General features: G+C 38.7%; 1 protein-coding gene across 1 annotated transcript; it reads left to right on the top strand.

Annotated features, from left to right (window-relative positions):
- Window positions 1-639: 639 nt before the first annotated feature.
- LOC104956176 (apolipoprotein B-100-like) lies at window positions 640-11,628 on the top strand (the record flags this gene model as incomplete). Its single annotated transcript, XM_010783631.1, has 15 exons — window positions 640-712; window positions 811-881; window positions 7,021-7,087; window positions 8,315-8,427; window positions 8,536-8,681; window positions 8,791-8,938; window positions 9,067-9,219; window positions 9,374-9,498; window positions 9,614-9,699; window positions 9,810-10,254; window positions 10,386-10,500; window positions 10,583-10,729; window positions 10,818-11,029; window positions 11,159-11,354; window positions 11,449-11,628. Coding segments are annotated over exons 1-15 (2,277 nt in total), but the record flags the coding sequence as incomplete, so codon positions are not given.
- Window positions 11,629-11,644: the final 16 nt, after the last annotated feature.

Genomic DNA, 11,644 nt, shown 5'->3' on the forward strand with positions numbered 1-11,644 from the left:
CCCTCAAGGTCCTCTTTCTTTGCAGCTGTAGCAGGGACAGGAGCCTTGTCCAAGTTATCTACTCCCTCCTTTGGTGCATTGTAATCAGTATTATATCTGGCTTAACGTGCCTCACGGCCACTGAATCTTTGCATCTCCTGTGTAAGACGTGCCATGAGAGATGAACATTTCCGCCTGTTTTTTGTATGAGGATAACCAGGGCAGTGGTTGCCTGTGAACACAAAGTCGGAAGGAATGAACTGCCTTTTCTTCACAGTTAGAAGATTAAGGGGGAAGCTCTGTCCATTGTTTTTTTGTAACTGTTCCAATCATTGTGACTTTTCTTCTGAGAAGTTCTGTGACCCAGGCGTGCGATGTGAACTAAATTATCGCAAGGGTGACATTTGGGCCCTGAGGCCTGCACCATGTCAAGCACCATCTTGCCCCCTGGTTTTTCTCAGGCACTCCTCCTCTGGCTTTCCCTGTAAACAATTTGCATATTCCATCATAGGATGATACAGCCATTTGCAGGCATCCCAGATTTGATGCATACCTTTGCTTGGCCTTTGGAGGGAATTACTGCCCCTGAAAGGGCCACGGTCTCTAAACCCCACAACCGTTCATCCACAGTAAGCTTTGGCCCAAGGGTTGGTAGAGAAGATGGAAAAAGCCGCCACCACTTGTCCCACACTGGTGCGGATTGCTGCCAACTGTCCCCCCGTCAGCAAGTCAGGTCCCTCCCTGTCAATCAAACCTGACAATCCTTGAAAAAATATGAAAAGTCTCAGGAGACATGTGTGCCCACGAAAATGTTCCTCTCCCCTGTTTCAGCATCCCAGCAGAACTCTCAGTGGACCTCCCTGCTTGACCTATACACTCCTGCCAAGAATAAGGATGCCAAAGTAATGCATGCTCCACATGTGTAATATTCCAACTCATTTCCCATTCCTTCCCAAGAAAGCCGTCCTCCCCTCCAAGATTGGTCATGTTCCAATTATGATGTTTTTATATTGAGTCTGCATCCAAAAGCTCAGAATGATGACTTTGATGTCATGACATGCGTCACTTGCCATTCGTGTCGGCCCGGGTACAATCTTAATTATATTTGCAGACAAGCGAGTGAGCTCCACTTATTGGGGGATGAACACCATTCAATCCTGCCCGGTTCTTGGACCAAATGTATGTCTCTTCAACCTCTTCTCCACTTGTGCTTCGTGGGGGTCCTGAGCGGCCCTGGCTGTGGGGTCCCTTCCCAGCAGCTGGCTCCTGAAGTCAAGTCATACCTTCCAATTGCCTGGGTCAAATTCTGAAGTTTTATACCCTCCAACATATCCTCATCTTCAGAAAGTCTTCCTGTTTTTCCACCTTCAACCGTGTTCTTCTAATGCATTCTACTCACCTCATCCAATTATTAGCGTCCCCAAGGCTCTCTGAGCAAAATATCTTTTGGGCCATTTTGGCTGTAATAATTGTATTCTGCAACTGACAGCTGTAATGGAGGTTATGTCCTGTTTAGTCCCTTCCCGGCGTGCAGGTGCGAGGGGGAACAGTGCGAAAAAGTAAAATGTTTATACATTTGCTGGAAGATCTAAAAATGTTTATAATGTACTAGGATAGTTTTTGTGGACATACATAACATTGCATTAGGCTGACACACCACTACAAAGGGTAAGATAAGGGAAACCAGGATCAAAAACAGCTTACTGCATACCAATTGTGTGTGTGTGTGTGTGTGTCCGTGTGCGTGTGCGTGTGTGGTGCGTGTGTGTTTGTGTCGTTGTGTTTTGTGTGTGTGGTGTTGTGTCTTTAGTTTGTGTGTTCATGTGTGTTTTTCTCTGTCTGTCTGTCCTGGTATTGTATCCGGGTCAGATTGACCCGAACCTCTTATGAAGGACATAAATGCGTGTGGGAAAAAGTGGAAAAAAATAAAAACAATTCCACATGTCCTTCACAATAAATAAGCCCCGGCCATTGAGTTTCAGGTTGAACGAAAATATCCTTATATTTTTTTCTATTCATTGAAAATGAAAATCGGGTCAATTTGACCCTAACACCACACAAGGGTTGAGGTTTGTGGCACAAGCAAACGACCAGTTTGTCAAACAGTATTCAATGTGGGATAGAATCATACAGTGGAGGTATGACTTTGCAGCATTGACAGTTAAGAAGGGTCTAATTTGTTTCAAAATGTTGCAAGTTGAATTTAATAATATTTGATACTTTCTTAATATGTTTCTTAAAAGTCAAGTCATTTAAATTAATATGTTTGAATAATCCAACTCTATTCCTGCAGCTACATCTCAAAAGCCTTTATTTTAAACTTCTATACATATGCAGGTTTTGTGGACGTGCTACAAAGCAGAGGACATGATAAAGACTGCAGACATGCTGATATACTGATAAGCTAAATGTGCTGTAAACCTGTAGCTTGCTTATCGTATTTGCCCTACTTTTTATTGAGCTATGTTGAAAGTGACATGCTGAGTAGACTTTCTTAGACATAACTGAACGACTGCATGACTTGAACACACTGACATTATAAAGGGAATTGTTCTTGTATGGAAATATTGGAATATAGCTATCACGAAGATGCCCCTTCACTATAATGCATGTTTTATAGGCTGTATTTAAGCGTAATAACAACTAGCAAGTCAATAATCAATGCAGGACTATGGAAAGTGATCGTTAGCAAGTATAAGCATGCTTGCACAAACCAAGATGAACCTTTTATCTGCCGGATTCGACCTTTTAGCATGTTCGTTTTATTATTTAGTGGTTAGAGGATGTATGAAACCCCATTTCTGTGAGGTTTAATTTTTTTTTTTTTTGCAGTGATAGTTTACTCTTCCTGAACAAGCTATAGGTTTTGTGTGTAGAAAGCCCAGTGTTTGTGTCTATCTGTGTTACACAAGCATTACTAAAACGTAATACCATACCAAACAATTACACCCATACATCTGCCTGATGTACTGTACAGTATATTCCATCAGCAATGCTTTTATCCTTTCATATGTACATACATGACATGGTTACTGTGGCAGCATACAATCAGTCAGATCTGTACATGTAGATCAAAGGTTAAATCCAACACAATTTTCCCAATCAAAGTCCAATGACAATGTGTAGGTCTGTGTGTGTTTACGTCTATTGGAATCGAGCCATGTATATGATGTTCTCTTTAGGCAGTATATGGCATGTTCCTTACTCGTGAAGTAATGCGCGTGTCCCACATATGATAGGGAAGGGACTTTCAACCAGGATAATAATAATAAGTGTGTTTAAGTGTGTAATCCTGTGTCTATGCTCACATAGTTAGATTCTGTGATTGCAAGAAACACTTCTAAGTTCTTCTGAACAAATAATTGTATCTCAGTGCTTTGTATTGTAATTACCTTACAGATATCATTTTCAATCCAAGGGATGAAGTGAATGACATGGGCAGCACAAAGAACTCTTATGCACTAACTCTCCAAATAATACTCCTGTTCCAAAAATGACTGAGGGTTGCATCTCAAAATACTTTTAACAAAGATGGAGGGGTTCAATGTCAATCAAATTGGAAAAGATAAAGTAGTCTTTCTCTGATTCTTTGGTCCTGAGACTCTTATAATAAATAGATGTTATGCAAATAATGCAAAGCTTTAGGGATTTATGCACATGTGACTCTCTCCTGTATGTGTGCATGCATGTATTCCATATGCTGATTGTTATGTGATAAACTTTGATCTCTCTTCATATCATGTTTCTATCAGTGAAGTTTTATTGGGTTTGGTCTAACATGCTATCTATCAGCTCCAGATAAAGCTGAAGAACAATGTCACTTTGAGCAGGCATGGTGGTTTATGACACAGCGATACCCTGTGCATGACTTCATTGTGTCTGGACTTTCAGCCACTGTTGATCAAACTGATTGACTAATACATTAGGTCATTAAACTGTAGTTGAATATATTGCAAACTGTATTACACAGTTCCTGCTGCAGGAGTTATTTTGAAACAATTAGTTTCCTAGATTTTAAATGAGAGTAAAACTACATAAGTTCTAAGTGTACTCAAGTACAAATTGTGCAGGATGGCTTTTCTAAAGGTTTTGTATCATTTACAATATGTTATTATTATGTTTTATTATTAGATAATACATATTAGAGTTGTATAATGCTGTAAGTTGTTATTTTGGGCAAATGGTGGATACATTGTATTCTGCTGAGTAGATTAGTAAAATATATATCACATAAACGTTATATGTAAAAAGTACCTATACTAGTAACTCTTTAAGATATTTCCCTTGGAGATGTAGTGGACTATAAAGAAGCATGTGGAAATACTCATGTAAAGTACAAGTCCCCCAAACTATATTTAAGTAGAGTACTTGGGTAAATGTACTTAGTTACATTCCACTAACTAATGGATGGATTACCATGAAACACAAATTCAAGGTCCCCAGAGGATGTACCCTTCAGACTGTAGTGAATGTTTGTCTATCCTCTTTACTTTTTCAGTGAAATATTTAAACACATTCCTCATGGATTACCTGTTTACATCATTGTCACCATGGCGATGGTTGCCCCATACATTTTGCAACATTTGACTATTTTTAAGTTTGCAAAATTAAGTAGTGAATGTGTGACCTTTTGCTGACCTGAATCATTTTTACAATCTTGTTTTTAAAAGAATTGGCACTCAAAGCCTATGTGATGAAAAATATGGTGTTTACAGATTTTGCGTTTTAGCACAACGATCCATAGTGAGGGGTTGGGAAATGTGATTAAGAAGACCATAGATAACCACTGATAACACAAAGCAAAGCATATAGCGGATCATATCTGCATTGATGTGTCTCTTTCAAATTGTCATGTTTTGAAGTTATATTGATAATTTATCATGAGAAAGCTATCTGGACCTTTTCAGCCGAAATGGGAACTAAATAAATGATAAAAGTCGAACATAGCTTAGAAAATATAATCAGGCGATCAAACAGTCGACCTTTATGCCCAACGATTGATTAGGTAAGAGTGCCTACAGTTGCCATGCTGGGGGACAGAACATGTCTGTCTCCTGTGACAAGGGTTGCAGATTTTATAATGACTTCCATGGGCCTCATCAGGAGGACAACAGGGTTATGTGCCAATTTTTCACTTTTCTTAAAAACATTTTTTTTCATCTGCAGCCATTGTCTGACTTAATAGGTTGATGGCTGCAAAAGATTGCACAATATATATTTTTCTTTGTAAAAGCTAACATTGCACACTTAGTGAACTTAGGTTGTAAGGGATGAACACTGATTTTATAATAAAAATATTTCATACATCATAACTTTTTTTATACAGCATGTGTTTTATGATTCAAATACAAGTGTATATTTATAGTTTTAGCCTTTCCTCAAACTGTCCTCTAACATTAGACCCTCTGAGATCTCGGAGACGTGTTACTCAACTGAGGTGAGGTGGCATTCATTTCAAACTTCTGAAATTGTCTTTCAGAAGAATAAAATGTTTTAAAATATAATATAAATGTACATTAATACCATAATCTGACATGATGAATTAAAGCATCAGCAAAGTGTCCAAAGAAGCTAAGGCCCCTTTGGACTCTATCTGTGTACATGTCTACCAGTGCAAACAGTGTCAGTAGTTGACAAACTTTAAAAAGCTCCTGATGGGGATGTATTGCAACAGACCCTTGCACAACATTCATGTGCAGTTATATGATTGATGTGCAAAAGTAAAATCAATATATATAAACTACATCACCTCTTTTGCATATGTACACACAAGAATGACAAATACTTACATTTAAATAACACAAATAAAAGACTTTAACAAACCCAAGGTTATTGCTTTTTTTTTAAATGTACTGCACGTGCTTTACCTGCCATGAACTAGACTGCAGTCCCTCCTAAACAACAAATAAAACTTTGAATATTTGTAGATCAAAGTTCATTATCTTACCTGTATTAGTGTGGCAAATGTTTTCACTGTTTTCATTTTGGCTTATGGCAGTGGAAGCAGAACAACAAGCATCTAACTCTTTTACTAACTCTTTTACAAGGTATGTTACTGTAAGTATGTGATCATTATCATTATATTTAAATGTAAAGTTTAGCCACAATCTAATTTAAAACATTAAGTATAGTCCTAAAGTGTAGTATTTTATAAAAATGCAGCATAACTCTGGTGCATAAACAGTAAAGTGTATTATTGTGCACTGTTTAATAAACCAGTAAATACAATAATAAAACCAACATTAAAGGAGTTATTGAACATTTGCATAACATAGAAAATGCAGATTTCAGGTAATATATTTGACTAATATCATCAAATCAACTGACAAGTTAATCCTCTCTTCCAGATCAAGTGGGACTTTGTTTTTTGCAGCACGCCATGATCACTCAGTGCTCATCAATAACTGTTTATCAGTGATCTAATTAACACTGGAGGTGCTAGTTATCTTCAATGAGTGCCTTTGTATTTTTGCAGCAGAAGTTCAAGAATATCAACTTCGGCCTGATGAGAAACCTTTGAAACCTAAATTCTAACTACAACGCCAAAATACAAATATATGTGACCCAGATTTTAAAGGTCTAACCCTTTGCCATTAGAATCTGCACAATGGATAACAGTACATAATACAATTAAAATAATGTATATATAATAACTAAACCTACTGCAAGTCTTGCTTTTATCGACAAGTGGACAAGGAAATGGGCTTAGAGGTGACTGAGAACTGTAATCATTGTGACACAACTCATTTTCATGGATAGCTCATTTACATTTCATATAGTGAAGTTTTTTAAAATTAATTAGTATTTTTTTTAAGGCTACGCTTAATGTGCTTTATCAATACAAATATTTAATCTAGTCCTTTGCGCATTTTAATATATCAGAAAAATGCATTTTTAATGCTCTTACAAGAACAAGTTTTTAAGATTAAACTAAATTGAGTGCTTTGAGCAATGGGTATCTTTTCAACTTTTGCCTTTGTCCCTCCACACAGGAGGGTTGGGTGGACTTTGAGCATTCAAAGCACTATCTGTCTCTCCCAGTCTCCTGACAGACCCCAGCTGAGGTATAAAAGTCCCAAGCTCGAGCAGAAGAATCAGTCTCGACCGAGTACTCGCTCTAACTAAGGGAGAGGGCTTCACCGAACCCATCATGGGGGATACAAAGCTCTGCCTATTGCTGATCCTCAGCACAGCTGCCTTGGCTTGTAAGTACTTCTTGGAAAACACTCAAACTTTGTATATATCTTCGAAAATTACTTAGTATAAGTGCATGTGGATAATAATCCTAACAGAAATAATTGAGACAGGACTGTTAAAACTATGTGAGAATACAGCTTTCGATAGATGCAAAAGCTGCATGCTCAAAAGTAGAATGCCTTTAAGCACACAAAAATGTGATAACTTCACTTCAGTTATCCCTGGTGAATAATGGTAATACATTTTTGTAAACACATTTTCTATAAAAATTGGTCAAAAATCTTAATAGATTATTGTAAACTGAAAAAATGGTTACTTTAGCCAAGGCTGTTTAATGTGTTGTTGATTTACTGAACAGTACAGTCTGCAGATTATGCTGAACATTATTGCTTAAGGTTGGTGGAAATGGAGATTAGTAGTAAATCACAGGCAAATAAAGCAGTACATTTTAGAGAAAAATCACTGTAGAGAATCTTGTAGCTTTTAACTGTCATTCAATTGTGCTTGAATATGCTAATCAGTATAAATATCCAACAGTATACATGGTAAATGTTAAATGCTTTGGTTTTGGAATAGACTTCTGAAAGTGTCTTTTACTAAAAACATATTGTTGTTGGGCGAGTTAGAGAATTAGTTCTACTGTTTTACTCTCTTGTAAAGGGGGTTACTTTTAGGAAAATTACCTCTGACCTCTGCCAATCTTGGGAGAGGAGGAAGAATATTTTCTTTCAGTCTGAGCGGAACTTGTAATGTGTAATGTGATGAATTATTTCACCACTGGAATAGTTTAAAGCATGTTATAATACACTTTAAAAATGATTATCTTTAAAAAAGTGAACACTGTTCACATAAGTATGGAAGACTAACTATGGATTTATGTAGTTTCTACTATGTAATGTTTTTATGTTCAAATCAATCTGATTATTTGTAATTGCATTTGAATTTCTAAACTATAAACAATCTGACTTTTTTCTTAATAGTTGCCCAAGAAGAAGACCAACCTACCTGCCTATGTAAGTTGCACCAGACGTTTCCTTGACTCGAATACATCCAGTCCACAAATTAATAGTAGTTTTATGGAAGCAATAAGATGGCTTTTGCTTACAAAATCAATTCCTAAAATTGTCTTCTCTTGTAGTGGCCCAAAGGTACAAGACCCTCCACACGTATGAATACCGATATGAAGCTGAATCTTTGAATGCCATCAACGGAGCCTCACAGCTCAGGAATGGACCTAAGGGCTCATGCACGGTACGAGAAACATCTTTTCACAATCATCTGTTTAGTCATCCGATTATTGTCTTTCTATACATTTCTCAGAGGGTGAGATAAAAATAAACGTATACAATTTTTCCACAGGTATCAGTTGAAGTACCCCAGTCTTGCAGTTACATCGTCCGCACCACTGGCTGTAGCCTGAGTGAGGTGGTCGATATGGACACAGAGGGCAACCCTGTGTTCGCTCCTGCAGCCACTTCTGATGCCTTTGCTGCTGAAATGGAGAAGTATGTCACTTCATGAAAATCCCTATCAAAGATTATTTTCATTCAAACATTAATCACAATTCAGCTTATTCAAGGGTTATTAATCTTAATATCATGTATTTTGTTTTAGGTATCCTCTGAAGGTTGTGGTTGAGGGAGTTTACGATGTCAAACTGTACCCCGAGGAAGGGGAGACAATTACTATCCTGAACATCAAAAGGGGAATAATTTCCGCCCTGGCTGTGCCTCTGCTGGAAGAAGACAAGAACAAAAATATGGTACATTCATGAAAGAAAGCTTTGAATTTTGCATATTTTAGTATACTTCAAAAGTATATCATGTTTGTATTTACTATACAAAAAACCGCCTGTAGTACATACAACAATTCTCTAATCATCTATTTCAGCCCACCATCCATGGCAAGTGCAAGACCCAATCCACAGTCAACGCAAGAGAGGACATCGCAACTGACATCAGCCTCAACAGGGACCTGTCCAGATGTGACAAATTTGTCCCACTGAGAGACCACACCAGCCCACTGGCACTTATCTCTGGCATGGTAAGATATCCAATTAGCTGAGGTAGCAACATGAACCTTTCAGATAATCAATTAAATTCATGAATTAAGTATATTTAATTGAAGTGGTATGTGGGAGGATACTATTCAACTTAACTTTGATTAATTCACTGCATTAATATGATTTTTTTTTCAGCACTATCCTCTTGCCCAGCTGGTCAGAAGCTCACAGGCCTGCAACTACAAGTTTGACAATGAGAACAAACACATGACCTCTGGCTCATGCATTGAAAACCACATCCTCATTCCCTTCTCTCACAAGTAAGTTTAACCTCATATTAGACTCTTAAAAGTGTTTTGTCATATAAGTGACATACTGATATGTCTTGTACAAGAGGTCAACAGTATTGTTAAGCATGTGATTTTCTTTCACCAGTGGAGAACATGGAATTACCAACGTTGGAAAGCAAGAACTGACTCTGGTTCAGGTCTCTCCTAGCAATGAAAGAGTATTTGACCACAGTAAGTCCTTTGTTTAAATGTGTATTCTTTCCAAATACATTTGATTGATTCAAAAAAGCTTTCAAAGAAGCTAACGGTAACATTATAACTATGTTGTTATTGTTTCACAGGTGGTATTGTGAAAGGTCTTCACATGGACGCTGTCGAGGACAAGAGTGCTATCCAGGATAAAGATGCAGGTCTGAACCTCCTGAGAGAACTGGCCTCTCTGCCCGAGACTGAAGGTGAAAAGAGGGCCCACCTCTTCCACGTGCTTGTCAGTATGGTCCGTGGAATGAAGACCGAGACCCTGAGTCCCGCCATTCCAGAGGCTCTTGAAGTGTCCAGTGCCCTGACCTACCAGGTTTTGGTCCAGTGTGGAACCCCTGAGTGCAGCAGTGCCATCATGCAGATCTTCAGGACCTTTGACACCTCCTCACTCAAGGTTGATTCCGGTGTTTTTGCTATGGGACTGGTGTCCAATCCCTCTGCCCTCCTGATCAATGACATGCTCGAGATGGCCAAATACAAGCCCAGCAAGCCCATCATGTACGCCCTGAGCAATGTTGTAAAGAGGTGAGTGAAGTTAACCCCCCTTTATTCTGTATTCAATCACTGAATAATGTTTCAGCAAACATGTTCCCTCTTTTGATTATTAGGAGAAGCAAGCTTTGAATTATAATATGATGTATTTTGTTTTTGACCAGGTTTTACAAAGCTGAAGGCAAACTGATCCCTGAGATTTTCGCTGTTGCCGAGTTCATGGGTTCCCAGTTGGGTGACTGTTCTGGTGACAAGGATAACACTTTCATGACATTGAGAGTGGGTAACATTTGCTACAAATAAAAAGTAAAATAACATAAAACACCAATGAGCACAAAACTAATATGTCCTTTGATTTCAGGTTATTGGAAACATGGCAGCAGCTATGGGAGCTGCTGGTCCTGCACTCAGATCTGCTGTGATCCAGTGTGTGAACCAACCTGCTGCTTCCCTGGCTGTGCAGCAGGCTGCCATCCAGGCCTTCAGACTGACTCCCGTCCCAGAGGAGGCAAGTCAAATTCATTCAACGGTTTGACAAAACGTCTAAAAAGTTATTTCTACCTTTTACTAATTATATTGATGTCTATCTTTCACAGGGCAGAGAGATTCTCATGCAAGTGCTTTTGGACGGCGCAAGCCCAATGCAAAAGCGTGTTGCTGCATATCTGGTACTGATGAAAGACCCCCAGCCCACTGAACTGGCCCAGCTGGCTGATGCCCTGCCCATTGAGCAGGACCAACAAGTCAAGAGCTTTGTGATCTCCCATATTACCAACATTTTGTCCTCAACTGAGCCAGCAACCCAAGAGTAAGTGAAAAGCAGTTTCAGATTTATATTCAAATGTCATACATTTGTTGTTGTACAACATGGTTAGTACATTTCCTCTTTTTATCATAATCAGATATTTAACTATAATATTTGTTTTCTGTCCTTCAGACTGAGACAGAAGATCCTTGATGCACTTCAGGGCAATGAGGTCGGGGCTCCTATGGACCCCACCAAGTTCTCTCGCAACTACAAGATTGGATCTGTGGAAGGCAACATGTTCTTTGAGGGTAGCAGCTACTTACCCAAGGAGGTCATGCTTGAAATGACTCTGAAGGCATTCGGCTATGACATCGACATGATGGAGGTAAACCTTTTGAGCTGTGTTTTTCCATAAACTCGGAACAAAATGTTCTGAGGTCTGTAAGTGTGTCATGTCATAATGTTCTTCACCCTAACAGGTTGGTATGGAGGGCAATGGATTTGAGCCAACTGTGGAAGCTCTGTTTGGAAAGAATGGATTCTTCCCCGACACTGCCCTGGAGACAATGTACTTTGTCTCTGAAAACATGCCACTCAGAGTCAATGAGATCTTGCAGAACATGCTCCCTGCTCTGAAGAAGGACAGGAAGAAGAGACAGGTATTTAGAAAAATAG

Source organism: Notothenia coriiceps, unplaced genomic scaffold, assembly GCF_000735185.1.
Source record: "Notothenia coriiceps isolate Sejong01 unplaced genomic scaffold, NC01 NC01_scaffold00025510, whole genome shotgun sequence".
NCBI classification, from domain to species: Eukaryota; Metazoa; Chordata; class Actinopteri; order Perciformes; family Nototheniidae; genus Notothenia; species Notothenia coriiceps.